Below are 18,482 nucleotides of genomic sequence, written 5' to 3' on the forward strand. Positions count from 1 at the left end.
CTGGGTAACCGATGTGTGTAATAGACGAATGCATAAAGCGATCGAGCGAACGTTAATGGTCGGATTGTTTAATTCAAATACCCATTTAATACCAACCAAAGCACACAAGCCACAGAAGCAGCCGACCCACAGCAGCAGTGTGAAGCACCACATATCCATCGTAGTACAGAGCGGCCACAGTAGAATCGAACACAAACGAAAGTCCTAGCGGTCACAGCCTCCAAGAAGGAATAGCATACGCACCTCGGTAGGTCCACGTCCGGTGAGTGGGACAGAGATTGAAATAATTGAACGAAATACGGAGCATGTGAGATAAGCACTATCAACATTCTTGCCACTTTGGCTTCTTTCCGCGTGGCGTCGCATAGGTTCGTTGCTTTCAAGCCGTTGGTCAGGATGAGCCCGCGGGAAACAATAATTTACTTGTTGCGGTAAGTCATGTCCAACCACCACACAATATCAGCAATGAGCGCTGATGAGCCGACAAAAAATGTTTCCTCATTTTTTCGGTGTCATCGGATGATAGGAACAGCAAGGAAGCAAAAGCAGAACAAATATGATTAGGAATAGGAACGGAAAAAGGGTGATAGATCCTCTCGCTTCTTCAGACCCCTCCCGGACAGTCAGTTTCGTTGGGGTTTTTGTTTTGTTTTCTCCACGTGTTCATATATTTTTATTCTAACATTTCAACAGTGACCGAATGATAACATTTCAATAACATTTCTGTTGCCAAAAATTTGAGTGTGGTAGAGGTTTACAGATGCGCGCTGCTATTGCGCGCTGCACTTTTGCTTTCTGCCGCCTTGGGTTTTTTTGTTTGCTTGTTTGCTTGTTTGGGCTGGCCATTTTGTTTGTCGTTAGTCCGTGTTGGTAGAAGGAATGGTACATAGATTATTCAAGCATAATATGCTACTCAGCAACTGCGCGCTCTACTACGCTCATGTGTTTATGTTTTTCACACCGTTTTTCGGTTCGATTACATTTGGGGCGGCGGGCGATTGTTTTGAGAACCTCGCGCTAATACAATAACTGTTTAAACTATACAAGTACAACGGGTGGGTGCTATTTGTCGTGACTCGAACACGCGCGGTCTACCGCGGAGAAGCAATATAGAAACGGGAAGCAGGTATAAGCAGCCGCTTCGGAGACGCAAAGGGTGTGCTAACCATAAAACCTAAACCGAAGAATACACTGTGTCACTAGTTCCGACGCTGCGCAGCAGAGTCCACCCGAGTCCCGGCTGAGGCCACTAAACAGAGTCACACTGCTGTGCGCTGTGTACCATACCTCTTATATTACGGCTTGGCTTTCGAGAGCACATTTTACACATTAACTTGATTGATCATCTTCTTGCTGTTTGCGCCCCCCGCTTTCGGTACGTTCTATTTATTTTTATTACATTTCCAGTATGTACCATTATCGACAGTCTAAATTCATGATTGTTTTGCGGTATGTTTTTTTCTTTGAAGAGAAATTCGGTGGATCGTATGATGCGTACTTTAGAGGCTTGTGATGCGGCTTTATACCCTCTACTAATCTACTTTTACATAAAAGTGGAAAAATTATTGATTCGTTGAAATACCACGGACACCTTTTTGTTGTTCTCCTGCCTTTTTGTCGCTCGTACACCTGTGTAAGCTGCTAGCGCACACTCAACATGCATGAATTACACACCATCTTCAGTTGGCAGAAGTTTTGCAAGCGCCGGCCAAAGTGTTCAACAGTCTGTCCGTCTGTCTGTCTGTCTGTGCGTGTGGCGGTGCGCGCTGATTTGTAAGTTCTCTGCACACCCTCGGCGCAACTTTGTGATAAAGGACACTCCAGCACAGCAGCTGGGACTACCAAACGTACGGGAAACTTAGTTACGATAGTAAATGCAAAAGTTTCATCACTTGAACAAGATAACAACAAGTCGCGGAGAGAAGCGTGTAAAACCCGCGCACTAACTCACTACCGTTATTATCGTAATACACTACACACACACACACGCACACGCAACGGAATTTTTTGTTTACTGCCACAGTAAAATGATTGACAATGGTTAATCGAACAACAATGTTCCCCTCTCTCGGTTTATGGACTGTACTATTTTTCTTTAACAAGTCGAAGTAAGTCGAACAACGGTAGAAAGAGGAATGTTAACAGCATTGGCCAACAGTAGTTAATGGAGGGATAGCGATTGACGCTATAAATATAATCGTGTAAAGTGATTGAGCAGTTCAGAGTCTTTCTTTTGTAATATGGTTTAGATTAATATATACATATATACTATATGTATAGACCATATATGTACCCATACAGTGTATATACCCTATATACATATATACTCGTGCTTCAGATACATATACAGCATATACGATCTAGAATGCAGGTATATGTGTGTACAACCTAGATATAGCTTTATGTCTTTCAATATATATATATATATATATATATATATGTATGTACGGGTGTATACATAGCTACTTCCATAAAAATAGAATTTTGCTTTCATCTGCCGCAACACGCAATAAGTCTCTGGTAATGGTAATGTACACGTATTTATTGTTGTTGTATAAGAGTGGTATAATAGTAGTTCTAATGCGGTTCTCTTAATCTTCAATGACTACTACGGATAAATATTCATATACGCGCCACTCTCTCTTTCTTTCTCTTTCTCTCTATCTCTTTTTTATCGTTCTCTCTGTCTCTCTGTCTTTGACCAGACCACCACAATTACTAATTCGTGTTCGAGGGCCGTCAGTCGTCTTAAGCAGGGTTTCTCTCTTTTGTGTACCTTAGGTAGTATTCTTTGATTGGATTGTTTTTCTTTTTGCCTTTTTGTTTGTTTATAGTAATTTTTCATTGTTTTTACTTGTTCAGTTTTAAAAATTCATTACTTGTATTGTCAAGAAGTTAGCTAAACGGAGCATGTTTTCGGTGTAACTGGACACCACACCCGCACTCACACACATCATCTTTGTGTCATCTTTCTCTTACTTTCCTCCGTGTGCGCCGTTCTTACTCGCTTTTTTCGTCGTAGATGATTCTCTTTGTGTGAATACAATCTCGAGGAATGTGTTTTTGGCAGATTTTGTACAAAAAAGACTCGAAAAACGAAACAACAGAACCAGTCTTAGCGCGGCGATATGTCTACGAGAACATAGATTACGGTTGATACGATGGAGAACACGGTGCTCACAGAGTACACATCCGGCAGCCGATATATTTCGTGCCGTAGATGGGGGGGGGGGCGCGCATCATAAAATTACTGACGATATGCAAAGTAGAGCGGAGAACAAACTGATCGCAACCGCCTTATAGTAACTGACCCGCCGCCGCTTGGTTTAAAAAGGAGTTGATTTGTATTTTATCAGTACACAGTCTTAGAGTCAAAGTTCCAACATCTGTTCAGCATGGAACATCTGTTGTCAATATCGCTTGGCGTCGTAACAACAAGAACAACATAAAATGAACGAACGTTGTAAAAGAACATATAATGGAACAAGAGAACTGCTCCTTTTGTGCACGGACACGTTTCGTCAAAACACACGCAGTTAAAGGTACTAAAAAGATGGACGCCACAACACCCTACACATCACAGTATCAATCAGTAAAGTCAGCTAGCGAGTCATTAGTAACACATAGTCCCCTATTGTGCTGCTGCTAACGTGAAGTACACAACGATCGAGGGGCAGTTTTGAACTAACTTTGCGTGTTTAACAAACAACGCTGCCAACGGCGTTGACCTAAATGCGATGAACTACGACGACAATAACAGCAGTAAAGGAGTAGCCCACATGTGAAGGAAACTGATAGTGAAGAGGGGTTCTGGGATTTCTTCGGCATATAAAACACATTATGCATGCAGTACAAAAGCTGTGTGCCGCTCCCAGACATCCCACGGTGCACAACCATTCAAAATCTCCACCCGCCCGACAGCGTGACAGAACCGTTTGTTGGCCACTAAACACGCCAGATAAAACGCATGGATGCTACCTGCTACTAGCATATACACTCGGTTTTGTTTTGACAATTATCGAACATTCATACCTAATAATACTCGGTATTTTTAAATACTATACTACACTTTTTGTAGGCCATAGTAGCTTAAGAGTTAAGTTACAGTACAGCTCTTGTATCATTCGCCCACCTTACTTTGTCACATCGGCACTATGCCATCGTTCACCATATCGGAAGGGGAAAATCCCCCGCACCTAGCGCGGGTTAAAAGACGTAGAGGAAGCAGTTACTTACGGTTGTGCCAGCTCCAGTGCCCCGTCTTAGATCTCAACCTCAACCGGTGTGTATCAAAAATACATCACTTCCTCTTCCTTGTTATTGCCCTTGGTGCCGTCGTCCTTCAGGTTCGCCAATGGAACCGAATCCGGTTTGTGTTGGTGGTGCGTGGAATAATGCGAAGAGAGCGGTGACATACCACCAGCACCACCTTCGGACTGCTGGCCGCCAACGCCCCTAGCTGACGAAGGTGGTGCCTGCTGAAGTGGCAGAGTGCCCGAAAGCGGCGAATACTGATATGGTGCACCTGGTGAACTGGCCACGCTCGATGGAGACGGATAATTATCCGAACTTCTTAGGCGGAAACGTTCCGGTATTTTCGGGTAGGTATTTGTCCTGCAATTCGACAGTGCACCGATTGAATGAAATTACCCGTGGCGCTAACCCTAAATCTGTAACGTACCTTGTGGCAGGATTACCGGATTGTACTTGAATTTGCTGCTGAATCACTGCAGGGCTGCTACCGGTTCGTGAATGGTTTGGTGTGCTGGAGGAGATCTGTGAAATAAACGGCGCGATGTCAGCCATTTGTTCCCCGTCATTGGCGGGCGTCGCAGCACTGTGTAAATTTACCTTTTTGTCTGCCAACTTCAGAGGAAACATTTGTGTGACGCCAGCAGCGCTCGCCGCCCCACTCATGCCGACGTTGCCACTCAGCGGGGACATTGTTAGACCCGAGCTCGCCGAGGACCCCTGCTTCGTACTGTGGTGAGAAGATCAAACGCATCAGACCAGTGTTCAAACCGCAACGGTTACTCCGTTAGCTTACCTTGACAACGATGACAGCTTCAGCGGAAGCTGTTGCTTTATGCTTGTTGCATTAATCTTGGCTGCATTCGTAGCGCTGACGAGATTCGCTGGAGGCGTTTTTGTTACTAAAATGCACCGAATGTAAATAAAGGATTTACTTCCGGGGGTTAATTTTACCATGCCTAGGGGGCATGGAAAAACTTGGAATACGTACTGCTAGCCGTTCGCCATTTGTCCTTTTTCCGATCGATTGTGACGGAAGAACCGACCAGCGATGAGCCGGTTGCGCTACCACCGAACGCACTGTCCACATGATGCTCCTCGTACACGCTTTGAGTGTCCTCGTGTGCTGAGACCACTCCCGTCGGTATGGGTAATGCAACCTGCGGAAAAAGTGACATCGTAACAATGTTTAACAGAATAGTGTGTACGGACAATCGATACATACACTGGGCGACAGTAGCAGTCCTTGGCTGGACAGAATTTCCATCTTTCGATACAGCTGCTCACGCTGCTGCTTAATGTCCTCCTGTTCGGCCCTAATTTGTGCCTGAAGCGTTTTCTGCGACTGCTTGGTGTCCTCCAGTTCGCGCTCCTCGTGCTCTTTCTGCTTTTGCCAGGCCGTCTTCTCTTCCTGCAGCTTATCCTGCAGGTTCCGGAGCTCCTCGAGCTGATCATTGTGTCGGTACAATGTTTTGGGATTTTCCCGGAAACTGCTCAGCTGATGCTGCAGGCTTTGAATGGTGGTCATTTGTTGGGAAATGATGCACAGCAACGTGTGAAGGTGGTGGGACACGTGTAGAGCCGCGTAGTTCTGATCTTTGGCTAAGTCGGCCGATATTAAGCCTCCTTCGGTTGCCGCCTGCAACTTTGCCTGCTGACCGTGCAAAATACCGTGCGGGTTGGCCAGCATCAGCAGTGATTCGATGTCTGCCGTTGAAGGTGACGATTGATGGTGACCGACGTTCGGCAGCTGCTCTCGCTTTTCGTACGTCTCGCGATTGGTAAAGTAACCGGCCGACAGCGTGGAGAGCACAGCATCGCGGGAATGGGCCGTGTTTGTCGGTGTCCCAGCCCCAGCGACACCGCATCCGACACCCATGAGCTGCTTGGAGCGCCGTTCATCGAAACCACCGAACGTTTCGGCACGCTTCGGCAGCGTCGGTGAGATGTACAGTTCGCTCTGTCGCTCGCCGACAGAACTGCTCGATCTGGACAGTGGCAGCCCGGTGGCGGCCGTGTAGAGTGATGATGCCAGAGAGCTTACTTCCTGAATGGAGTTCAACACCCGTTTCCATATTTCTATAGTATCACAGTCGTCGGAGATGAGATCCCGGTAGGATCCGAAGTTAGAGATAAATGACTCGACCGCCGGCCCGAGCTGCTCAACGTTCTGCTCGTTACCCAAGAGCAAGCTGAGCTGCAGTGCAATTTTCTCTTCCAGCATTATCGCTTGTTCAAAATCTTTCTGCCGCATTTTACCTGTAACAAACAATCGGACAAAAACACGCCCCACGCTCAGTTTGCCGTTCTTACAAAGTACACCAAATCCAAAGAATAGACACTCTAGCGACACGACATGTACAAATACCGAATACTTTGTACAGTGAATCCGTTACAAAACAAAACACATTACCTTCCAATTCAGTTGTTCCAAGCGCTTCAGCATTGCAAATGTTAGAAACAGAAACGAGCATTCTTTTTAGTATACGATAGAGCTACTATCTAAGTGTGCCTCTAGCTGCATTAAGTGCTTCATAGCGGATATACTACTACGCATCAGGTGCCGCTAACACGCAGATAAGGTTAAGGGTTTTGTCAGGGAATTATACATGGTACGAAAGTATGCATTGGTCGATAGTTAGAGCAAAGAATGGCTGGCCTTAAATGTTGAAATAAATACATTTTTTTGTTCTGTGTAGCTGATGGGCCACGATGATCAAAAGCTCATAACATACGCAAGTGTTTTGTGGAAATGACTGACCAAGCCGCTCTAGAAGAGTGAATGGAAACATCAAAAAGAGGGAAGAGAGTGAAAGAGGACAGAATGGAGCAGAGACACGCGGAGAGATAATCATTAAACTCAAACGGCACAACACAACGTAAAAGACGCAGCACAGATACGCAGGTTCTGATTGTTCCTATTCTGACCTATCGGTGTATCGTATCTGTGTATACTTACATATAATTTCACGAATGTTTGCCTGTTTCAAGTCAATCATTTTCTGTCGCTGTTCCATGCTCATGTAATCTTCCGTTTCCGACTCATCCGATGGACAATCGATAACTGCAGCACTGTATTTGAGAACCAAACCAAAGTGAGATTTACACGTTCCGGAGAAGGTCGTCGTCATCGTATACGTACCGTATCGATTGAATCCAAACATTTTTATCCTTCGGATTTTGTACCTTCAACTCGTACATTTCGGGGTACGCTGGGTTGGATGAAATTATATAGATGCCACGCGACTCGGTGCCGGCCTTTTCTCGGATCAACAACTTTTGCAAAGACACGACGCTTGCCTGCCACCGGGTTGAACGTGTAACCAACACGAAATTTTGTGATAAACGTTCCCACAACATCTCCTGCTCCAGGGGTTCCGGCTTACCTTATTTTCTGGGGTGAAGAACGAATACTTGTGGGAATTTTCCAACAGGAAAAACAAACAATCAGACAGCACGACCACAAGCACGGTTTGCATCTTCGATCTGCCCTGCATAAGAGTTGCCACTCCCTCGAATCTGAGAGTAAACGAAACGGAAAACCATCAAACTTGCGGCGGTCTGTTACCAGCGCGATCGATCGACCGAACGGCGATCGGCTCACCTCAGCTTCCTGTTGCATGATATGATGTCAGATTTTTTGAATTTATCCTGTTTGAATATCGCAAACGACTTGGCGTCGATGCGCTTGAAGATTTCTAATTGACGGTCCTCCTTCTCCTTGTCAGCGACTCGTGCATCGACGTCCACCAGAATCTCCTTCACCAGAGACATTCCCTTCTGCAGCTTTTCCTGCTCGATCTTGTCCTCGCGCGAGCTCTTCAGCAGTGGATCGATGAGCAGCGGATATTTGGTGAGCCGTTGCGTCACAAACAGTATACACTCCGGTATGCCTTTCTTCTTGAGCAGCGGATTTTGCTGACAGTGCTTGTACCACTCGGCGAAGACATTGTCCCCGGTCATGTAGCACTTGAACGTGTCGAGCGCGGAGCGGTGGTTCGAGCAGAACTCACCGTACGCACTCTTCAGTTTCTGCGCCGACATGGACGAAAAAAAGTCCAACAGTATGTCGGCGATGCTGTCGACTATGTGATGTTCTCGCTGCTTGAGCCGCAGTTTGCGTAGAAAGCCCGTGTGCAGCTCCGTCAGCTCCACCAGCCGGGGAAACATCCGCTCCAGGTTCAGGTGGCTGAAGTGCTTCTGCAGGCTTTCGACAAATACCTTTTGCATGACTAGTAAAGTTTGAACATGATGTTTCTCAGTCATGATAAACTCATAGATGTGCTCCTGACGTTTCACCTGGGAATTGAGAATCGCAACCACCATTAACGCAAGTGCGCCACATCCGGGCCTGTTTGTCCTTACCTGTTTGTCTTTCAACGTTTTTACCACCTCCTTCGGCACGCTGGGACTCCAAGAGTCGTGCTCGTCGAGCGCAACGCCCAGGATCGGTTCGGCCCCGAGATCGTGCGGTCCGATGGGAGTTTCGTGCAAAAACTCGTCCCTGATCAGTGGCACCTCGTCCGAGTAACTGTAAAGCAAGCAAGCGGGGCACATATGAACTTTCAATGATGTTGCGCTTCCCGGGCTCTGGCGGCGGTACACGTAGTCGCACACACACACACACACTACAGGCATTTGGTTTGGTTTTCACCAAAGTTCAACAAAACAAAACAGAAATGCACAAAACAATTCTGATCCGTTGTTTGTTTTCCGAAGCATCGAGACACAAGTAAACAGTTTAAGGCATGCGCGCTGTTTGGGGGCGGTTTGTGGGTAGTTTAGCAAGTTTGTTTGCTTCCGTTTAAGTACGCCCTCGCAAAGCGCATTCAATTTAGACAAGTTATATGGTAATATAAATATACTGAGCACTGTATTGAAAAAGAAGAAATACTCATTACAAATACATTCATATGTAGAGAGAAATATAGAAAGAGAAAGAGCTTTACAAACGGAGAGGCAAAACATGACGAAACACAATTGTTGACACACTAAAAAACTCAACAAATGGGAAACAATAGTTTTCGGTATTTCGATGTTCGATGTTTTTGTTTTGCTTGGTTTTTGTAGCTATTCGTAATATACTCACTTAGTGTTATCATTATGCACGTTTCCATCATAATAGTCTCTACCCTGATCATCGTGTTGCGAGGAATTGTGGCTATAGCAAGCGAAAGTAAATACAAAAAAACAACACATGAAAACGTATAAATAAATGAAACCAACAGAAAAACGGTCCGCAACAGAAAAACTGCTAGAGAGGCAACGAACGTAGAAAGTCACAAAACAACGAAAGAAAGTTGCGAAAAGTAGCAAATGAAGGAGAATATATATGCATATATGTTTATATATATATATGTATATGAAGTATACAGTAGCAAGAAGATTCCAGAAGAGAAGAAGGCAGGAACACAGCGGCACCGGCGCCCGTGCCCGTGATACACTGGACACTCCACACTGGAGTGTGTGGACAGACAATGCGGCGCGGTGCGGTGTCGTTATGCTCCCGGCGAGGCATACGTTTAGAGAAGAGAGGTGCGCAGTGAGAGCAGTGGGTGAGATAACTGAGGATTGCATTTGCAACCAGATAAAGTGTGAAAACAGTTCAGTAGACAGACAGAGAAAGTAAAACACAAAGACGATAGCAGTAGAAAGAGTACAGAGAGTGCCTTTTTTAGAGTGTTTCGATAGGACTTTTGCGGACTGGGTTCAGAGGAGTGAAGTGTGAGGTCTTTGGCGGTTCGAGGAAGATCTTTCAGCAGATTGTACGGTAACTGTATATTGGTTAATTTTTGCAATTTTGCGTTCCATAACGGTGGGGGAGAACTGGAAAAGGGGAGTGAATATTGAGGAATGTCCCTCGATCCAACTATGTACGTTGACGTGTGTGTTGTACGAAAAAGTTTCACTTGGATGTGATCGCTCTATTCGCCTCCAATCGGTTAAGGTAAGTGTTGTTAGCTTATTCGCTTTGGTGCAGATCGTTCGGATCCGGATCCAAACGGAAGTTGTATGCAAATGGAACAGGTGTATGCTTTTTCTAACGATATTATCTACCGTACTACCGTCACAGTGTGCGTGTGTGTGCGTGTGATAGAAGATTGGCTAGTGTAATCTTGAAAGAGCTTAACCAAGATTTGCGGTTCGAGAAGACTATGAAGTAGTATAAAGGATATAGCAGTGGTTGAATGAAGATAGAAGATAAGAGAATCGGGATTGTTATAGTGAAGTGAATAGATTTTGTTGTTCTAGCGTTACCTAGCGTGTTGTGTTACCACGCCTAATTTGTTAGCAACCAATCGCCATGGAGAGTAACATCCGGTCATTTTTTTGCCACTTTATCATTTTTTCAAATCAATTGAAATTTGCGTAACGGTGGTTAGCATTAGTAATACACAAGAACAGAGATAGGTGTTGGTCATTTAATGTGTTTGCCGAATAATACTTCTGAATAAGCATAGAAAGGATATTATTTGATTTTTGTTTTGTTTTGCACACAATAAAATCGAGCTTAACATAACTGCATATAATACACAAAACGTAAATATTATTCAAACCAATCCAACTAATATCGCTCATTACGCTGGTGGAGAGCTAAGAGTGAAGCCTTACACAGACACTCGATAGTTACGGTAATGGAAAGCTTAAGAGACTCCCTGCAAAGATCAGCTACAACCTTCGAGAAACAAGCTAAATGCACACTCGCGGGTCACGGCATCTCTCGTCCACATCGTTCGGAACCGGAACGGAAGCTGCAAATGCTCGCGTGAAGCCTAAGATACGCTACAGTTAATAATCGGAACGGCAAATAATAAAGAGGGAGCCTTCGAAATCGTCAAGAGTGCGCAAGTTGCCCGATTTGTCTACAAGAGCTACAAGTATTGCGCATCACCACCGTTGTGAATCGTTGCTATTGCTTCTTGCACGTTGACCAGCACGAGCGCTAGCGTTGAAGGAAACCAAAGAGATGTAAAAAGCAACGAAAGAGCAACTTTGAACGCTATACTTCCACAGCGAAACAATGCACAACCGCTTAGCATCCGCGTGGTAAGAGAGGTGTTGGCTGTTTGTTTGTTTGAACCAAAACGCAACGCAATACTGCAAAAAATAAACATTCCTAACACATAGTTCCATAGCTCTAGCTGCAAACGTCCAGTGTTATGCAAATGCTCATGTCAACAAAGTTAACAAATCAGTAGCAGCAACTAAACCAAAGACCAAACATTGGGGATGCACGAAACTTGGCCAAATTTAGCTTTTTAATATTATTTAGTACTCTTGCGATGCTCGTAATTGGTTAGAATGCCCAAATCTTATTGTAATTATTAATTAATATAGATAAAAACCAAGAGAATAAGGCAGGCTACAGTATTCATATGTATAAAAAAATTAACAAAAGTTCATTACAATACGGTTTAAATAAAATCGATGCATCACAGGCCAATCGCTTAATCTTGAGAAAAATGCTAAAAAAATTCGAAACTAGTTGTAGTAAAATTAGTTGTATTTACCTGTTTGTGGAGCTCTTTTTGTTGGAACTTGGTTTTGGTTGGGCTTGGAAATATTTCTGAAACGTAAAACCGTGTTTCAAAACGTTCAAACAAATTTCCTTAAATTTCTCTCACCTTTGCTATTTTTGCTTTACACTCGACGGCATGTTCTTTGTAGGTGGCCAAATTTATTACGGCTCCGCATGCTGTAAGGAGCAAAGTACAGTTATTAGAATTATGACCGCACAATAGCATGCCGCATGCACCAGCGCACTGACCATCGCAGACGGAAGATTGTCCTTTTGTTTTTGCCTTATCTTTCTTCTTCCGGAAGAACAATGACCCACGTTTTCGTCGCTTTTCATGATGCTCCGTATATTCTTCACTGAAAAGCATACGGAAAAAGGATGTAAGTAAAAAAAGCGCCGCCATTGTGCGAACCACATGTTCGGGCACCCCCTTTCCCTGGACACTGTTTATGAAGAAATCTACAGAGCGAAAATAGTTATAGGAGTTCCTAGGCTGTAGAAGCTTAAGCGAATAAAAAAACCACCTTATCGTTGGGAAAAAAAAAACATTTTAAATAGAGTTGTGAAAAACATATCCTCACAACGGGCACCATACAAAAGAACCACTGTGAACAGTGGTGGTCAAACGGGGTCCACTGGGCGATCGGAGGCGAATGACCAGTAGGTGGATCAACATTAGAGGGGAAAGAACATTAATATGGGGCACACCAAATGACAGCATATCTACGAACTACACAACCAAAAACAGGAACAGGAACGACAAAACTGAAGTAGAAGACAAAACCCAAATGTTTCACTAGCAAACAACAGAGACACTTCATAAATGTTTGAGAAGAGAGGTGCGCTATATTTTCTAAAGACCCCAACAGTATTCAAACATCGATTCCCTACGCGCCATCGTGGCGCACACTTACTTTTTATCTCTCACGCAAAGCAGTGATCGATCATGAGTTTCATCTTCACTGTCGGAAAGATGTCTCGCACTAGAGTGAAGTGGCGTGGTAGTGTTACGGCCATGTTGGGGAATTTTTGGGAGGGAAAAAAACAAATACAACATATTATAAAGCATAATAAGCTGGCCTCTATGCACGTGTACAAAACGAAGGGGCGGGTTTCGCAGCAATCAATAAAACATCATTTCGGCAACATCCAAAGTGGATTGGTGGGGTGAAAAAAAATGGGTGAAAACGAAAGCATGCGCTTCGCTTCTCTCCGTGACACACTCTATTACACGTTGCGCTAGTTAGCGTCTCCTCGTTGCATCCTCGGCGGGGCACACGGGGCATGTGAGCAATGCAAAAGCAAACGACAATCATATCGCTCAAAGGTAACGCTATCGAACCGAACGCCAACAAATCTGAGCAAACGACACACACACGTGGAGCACCATTCAGAGTATGAAATAACAAAAAAAAAAGCTATGCGCGCGTCACCAGCAACACCGCAGCACCGGTGTTTGAATTATGCTATAGACTGAACCAATTGGAAACGGAACAACGGAAAAAGCTTTACTTACGAGGCGATGTTGTCCTCTTTCGCGCTCTGATTCCGGACTGGCGCTATTGATGGCGTCGATATACTTTTCTGCAGCGGTATTCTGGGAACCACTGGCACCAGATTGCGCTTCGCTACCACTTTCTCAAAATCTCGCTGAAAGAGTGAAAGGAAAAGAGATCGGTAAACGGTTGAGAGAGCTTTCAATCGACGATCGGACTCCTGGTGCTACACGTACGGCCAATTCTGCTTCATTTAGCGAGTGTGTAGAGATGCCACCGGTACTGTTTCTACTGGTGCGATTGTGCAGTCGCTCGGCGGCCCGTAGAGACTCCTGCTCTTCACTGTCCAAACTGGACAGACTAACGCTGAAAGAGAAAACGGTATTTGTCGGTTTAACAATCAGTTTCCGAGGAATCAGGGACCCCATACGATCCAACTGTCGCGTGTTTTGGTCTACCTTTTATGTGATGATTTTGTGCACTCTGTTAGATCTTCGATCGCGGTCCATGATTTTCTTCGATCGTTGTTCAACCCGTACAGCACGTGGTGGTGGGGCCACACGTTGATTGGGTTCGAAATGGTAAGATCGGGTAGAGACGGGCAGGAGCAGAACATTTTGGAAGAAGATACCTGCGGTGGACATTTCGCAAAGTGTTTTAACCATCGGATGGTGTGATGCGGTGTGTACAGTGCAGTGTATGCTACTTACCGTGGAGCCGAGTCCACCGATGGCTGCATTTTGTATTGTTGCATTTTTCATGTGTGCTACGCTTTCGCGGATACATTGCAGTTGATTTAGGGTGTCCTCTGTTGGCGGTGGATACGAACGGTGGTTAGACTACGTTTTCCCCGTATTTTAAAAGCCTATCTTTGCTTACCGAGAAAATTAAACTTAGCTCCAGGGCTGTGCGGGGTAACGCTAATGATTGGCACCATACTATTGTGATTATTTGTACCTGTATCACTATTGCTACCGTTTGCTAATCCGTCCGAGGCAATGTCGTTACCGTGGGAAGCCTCAAACCGTTGCCCGTTGCTCTCTGCGGTGGCTGGCGATCTAGCCGACGATTCCTTGCATTTCAGGTTAGTGGAGTGATCTTCGCTCAGATAATCGATAACCAGGTCAGCATCATTTTCGTCATCTGAAATTGGGTACCGTTGTTGGGTTCATTGTTCACAGCCAACTCTCGCACATTGCACAAGCACTAAACCAAAGACTACTTTGTCGACAATACTATAGCACACAATACATGGGAAGGGGGTCACAGCGTTCTTTGCCGACACAATTTATATGAGCTGAACACTGTATACTGTGATTAGTTAAAGAAGTTACACACATCACCTTGTCACCAGTGTTATTTGCTAAGCATGGTGGGGCCTGGCCCGCCCCTGCCAAGGTTAGTGGGTTTATTTTCTTTTATTTTTCCTATCGAAACCATCCTATGCCAGCAGCTGATAATTGTATAAACAAAGCAAAATTGTTACCTGATGACAATAGCAAAAGTTCCTCCGATGGCACCCCATGGTGTGCACCACCATCCATCATAATTGCGAAATAAGCAACAACCTAAAGGGTTGGCCCACCTACAGATTTCGCGCACCACACCGAAAGAAATAGTGCTTGCAGTGGCTGCTCCCAATGAGAGGAAGACGATCGATTCTGTTTCTCTGCCTTTTGGTGCTTGCCTGCGTGTTCGCGGGTGTGTGTATGTGTGTGTATGTGTATGTGGGGGTGGGTTTCGAACTGCAAGGCTTAGTGCTTGATAGTGCCTTAAATATTCCTATCGATTCTCATAAATGCGTTCACAAACATTCCTGAGACACAGTAACCCATTCAGCCCTACACCTCATCAACTGCTGCTTAGCACCGTGGGCTTGGCAAAGACGATGAAATGGGAAAACACATTCTACAACACATTTACCAGGGCACTGAGGCACGACAAACAATAAACATTGCGAGACACGCGACACACGAAACAAACGACAATGAGACGGGCACGACGACACCAAATACGTTTACGTACGGTTTTATTACATTCTACCAGCGGCCACCAAGCGTTTGTGCACGGTTTTTCTGAACTAAAATTGCAACGATCCTTCGTTCCTCTGCTCCGTTCGATTACCAAGGAAAAATCAATGGCGGCTCTCTCGCTCTCTGCACTTGGCACCAAACACATGACGTTTGTGGAGCGCTCGGCCGCTTTCTCTCTCTCCCGAACGGGAATTGGTTGGTCTGTTGCTTCTTGCTATAAAATGCGTGTGATCTTTTGTCACTGCGTTGCCCGGTGTTAAATGTATCGCTCAGCATTTTTGTGCCCCTTCAGATTTCATAACTGTTTGAAAACACCGTTACAGTAACCATTACAACCGAATCAGTTTAACGATGGGACTTTGTACCTTATCAGTATGCTGTGTATCGCTTCACTGAAATATTTAGGATGAGCATGATAACCTTAAATAGGCCCGTGAATTGCACGCGCGCGTGCACGTTGCTGGTCACGAACGCAGTCCATACACACGTGCTCATGTCGTTGGCAGTTAGAGGCACATTATCAATGTAAAACGTGATCTCTTCAAATGCGGAATATAGCTTCGCATGGGCTCATTTCAACAGATCATCAACACTAACGATTCCTGTTCCTAAGTTTTTCTGTTTTCTTCGCGTTTGTGATCGAAACTTTTTTGAACATTTTTACTCGGGAGTGTCATTAGAAATATGCATAAAGCACAGTATAAAAAAACGTTATCCTGATTGTGATTGCTGCACCGCAACACAAAACGATACATAGAAAAACTGTATCTATAACTCTGCAAGTACATAGGCGCGCACTTTCGCGGACATGATCGTAGCCACAACACATCACCTCTCTAGTAGGCGTGTGTTATATACGCTGCTGACACATGGTAAATGCATGCTATTGAAAAGTTAAAGTCAGGACAGGTCAAGCACTATCAGTTTGCCCGCTCCTCCGGTTCCCAAATAAAATATAGCTGAGCTCGCGCCCAGCGGGTGATACGGCATGGATTATGGGCTACACAGCCACGGGGAAGTCTCTCCCTATCTGTGACGTTTGTTACCTTTAGATGCGCGACCGCTGCTAGGGCCCCAAACACTGTTTTAGTAAATGATCTTGGCATGCAAAACAGATAGCACTGGCACAGGTTCGTCCGCAGTCGTAGTAAATACGTGCACGAATCAGGCCGATTGTGGTGCCCCATTCCCGGAACCTGCCCATAGATTTTCAGTTTGTACCGAACAGCAACAGATCACTTAAAATAATGTCAAATTCAGTGTAGTGCGCGCCAGTCACGTGTGCTTTGAGCGGATAGTTTATAGCTGTGATAGCTGAATCTAGTGGACCCCTTGTATCAAAAGAAAACCTGAGAAAAACAAAGAACATGTCGTCAATAAGCGACACCCCGACCAAGGTTCGGAGTCAACCGAAGATGTTGCTGCGCACCACGTCCTTTCAGAAGCTGTGCTCCATACCGTACAATTTCAAACTGGAAGGTAAGCAGCCGCGCCGGTATCTGTCACCGTACGATCCCACAGCTAACAGCCTGCGCGCGTGTGTAAATTTGCAGCCATCCGAACCTACCAGGAACACATCAAGACGGTCATCAAGGTTCTCAAGATCCAGGCTAGGGCATACATCGTTTCGATCTATTTGAAACTGTTCTCCATTATGCTCGCCCACGATCGGGATGTAAAGATGCAACCGGCACCCAAGGTACGTTTGGCGCATCCCGCACTGAAGGCGGCAAGACTACTGACACGTTACGCGTTCATTATTTGCTACAGAAAGAATACTTCAAGCCGATCGGTACACCATCGTTCGCTAGTAGAAAGAACTGTCCGAACGATCAGAGGACAGATCGTTCGATCGAACGATTGCACTACGACAAACCTTACACATCGCCACGGCTGTTGAAGCTGTATCTGACTACGGTTCAAACCTGCCTAGCGTACAGCTGCATCCTGTACGTTGGCTTCCAGATCGTCTTCCTGCTGCACATCCTTTACTGGTCGGCCAACATTCCGTTTGGGCTCATCTTTCTTATTCTCGATCTTGCCTACATGGGGTTCATCTTGTCGAAGGTACTGTGTGGGGGTCGCCGCTCTTACCCACCGATGTGTATGGTGGCAGTGTTTTTAATTATTTCCTTTGTGTTTCACTTTCTTCGTACACAGATAGCGCAAAGGGGAAAATATTGCCCCGCACAACCGTGAGGAATAGTTATGCGCGCGGCATATAGAACCAGGACTCACTGCGAGAGGAGTCCCCCTACCATGAGCTGATATGAAAGATTGGCTATACCAAATCCCCGTTCTGCACCGATTCTTACAGATAGTGCTTTCTTTTTTTTGCTGTCTGCCAAAAGCCTACGACGGAACGCTCTGTGCAATCAAAGTGTGAACTACTGAAGCGCTAGTAGTAGCACCACGCATTGATTGTCCCCGCGATAGTGACCAGGACGGTAGCCCACACCCATACCAACAGAAACTATAATGCTACTGCTGCTGATGCCTGCCATAGACACGATGGTAGTAAAATGTGTAAATGAGCATTAGGGAATGCGAGCGAAGCTGTGAGTAAATAAAGCCTGAATTATACCTAAAGGTGTAGTGCGGCGCAATGAATGCGACTAGAACACACCAGCATGGCAGCGGATTTTTCCCTTTCTTCACATTATTAGCACTGGGGTCTCTATTGGGGAGAGTATTGGGTATTCTTGGGTAACTTGGCCACCAACGTGGGGGTCGTGCGTGCGTGTGGGGTTTCTTTCTCTCTCTCTTCTTTAAGGACCAAAACAAACTACCAGCTCTCACGAGAGGCTCGATGCCAGCCCAAATGCGCTGTGTGTTAAATGACGTTTCCGAAGCCGCATTCGAAGCCGTTATTTTCAGTTTATGCAGACACTCCGGACAACGTGCACGTGTCTAGTGTGTCCTTCCCAGAGTGGCCCCCCCTAAAGTGAAGACTAGTAGTGTGCTCCTACTGCTGCTGCTTCCGTGACACCCTGTCCTTGCCCCCGCTCGCTCTTTCTCTCTCTCTCTGGCGGGTCGGCCACGCTCTGCCCCCCCGAACCATTGCCATTTCGTACAAAACACACACCGTTTGCCGTTTTGCTGTCCGAGAGCTAATTCGGATAGGGAAAAAAGGTTATGCGGCAATAGCGATGTAAGAAGAAAGGGAACAAAAAAAACCAACTG

At 45.4% G+C, this 18,482-nt stretch overlaps 2 protein-coding genes across 2 annotated transcripts; one reads left to right on the forward strand and one right to left on the reverse strand.

Annotated features, from left to right (window-relative positions):
* Positions 1–660: 660 nt before the first annotated feature.
* On the reverse strand, positions 661–14,813 carry LOC128268540 (rho guanine nucleotide exchange factor 18). Its single transcript, XM_053005664.1, has 23 exons — positions 14,753–14,813; positions 14,146–14,409; positions 13,977–14,074; positions 13,725–13,897; positions 13,503–13,632; positions 13,287–13,420; positions 12,685–12,753; positions 12,020–12,126; positions 11,877–11,947; positions 11,763–11,818; positions 9,341–9,412; positions 8,617–8,782; positions 7,856–8,550; positions 7,638–7,770; positions 7,394–7,551; positions 7,211–7,323; positions 6,665–6,688; positions 5,477–6,510; positions 5,243–5,411; positions 5,048–5,153; positions 4,852–4,981; positions 4,682–4,776; positions 661–4,614 (listed from the first exon to the last, which is right to left on the reverse strand). Exons 1-23 carry the CDS (start codon positions 14,811–14,813, stop codon positions 4,290–4,292), a joined length of 4,383 nt encoding a protein of 1,460 aa, XP_052861624.1. The 3' UTR covers positions 661–4,289.
* A 1,456-nt stretch (positions 14,814–16,269) lies between these two features.
* LOC128267470 (uncharacterized) lies at positions 16,270–17,922 on the forward strand. Its single transcript, XM_053004307.1, has 4 exons — positions 16,270–16,778; positions 16,853–16,998; positions 17,070–17,366; positions 17,460–17,922. The coding sequence occupies exons 1-4, from the start codon at positions 16,667–16,669 to the stop codon at positions 17,496–17,498; spliced, it is 594 nt and encodes a 197-aa protein (XP_052860267.1). The 5' UTR covers positions 16,270–16,666; the 3' UTR covers positions 17,499–17,922.
* The last annotated feature ends 560 nt before the right edge of the window (positions 17,923–18,482 follow it).

The sequence above is a fragment of the Anopheles cruzii genome, chromosome 2, assembly GCF_943734635.1.
Source record: "Anopheles cruzii chromosome 2, idAnoCruzAS_RS32_06, whole genome shotgun sequence".
In the NCBI taxonomy this organism is placed as follows: domain Eukaryota; kingdom Metazoa; phylum Arthropoda; class Insecta; order Diptera; family Culicidae; genus Anopheles; species Anopheles cruzii.

Bases quoted from the DNA above. Each gene is read 5' to 3' on its own strand.
- LOC128268540 (XM_053005664.1), bottom strand. From the start codon at position 14,813: ATGATGGATGGTGGTGCACACCATGGGGTGCCATCGGAGGAACTTTTG. The intron at 12,127-12,684 runs GTAAGTGTGCGC...TATGCTTTTCAG, and splicing joins CTTTGCGTGAGAGATAAAAA to TGAAGAATATACGGAGCATC. The intron at 5,154-5,242 runs GTACGTATTCCA...GGTGCATTTTAG, and splicing joins CAAATGGCGAACGGCTAGCA to TAACAAAAACGCCTCCAGCG.
- LOC128267470 (XM_053004307.1), top strand. From the start codon at position 16,667: ATGTCGTCAATAAGCGACACCCCGACCAAGGTTCGGAGTCAACCGAAG. The intron at 16,779-16,852 runs GTAAGCAGCCGC...GTAAATTTGCAG, and splicing joins GTACAATTTCAAACTGGAAG to CCATCCGAACCTACCAGGAA. The intron at 16,999-17,069 runs GTACGTTTGGCG...TATTTGCTACAG, and splicing joins AGATGCAACCGGCACCCAAG to AAAGAATACTTCAAGCCGAT.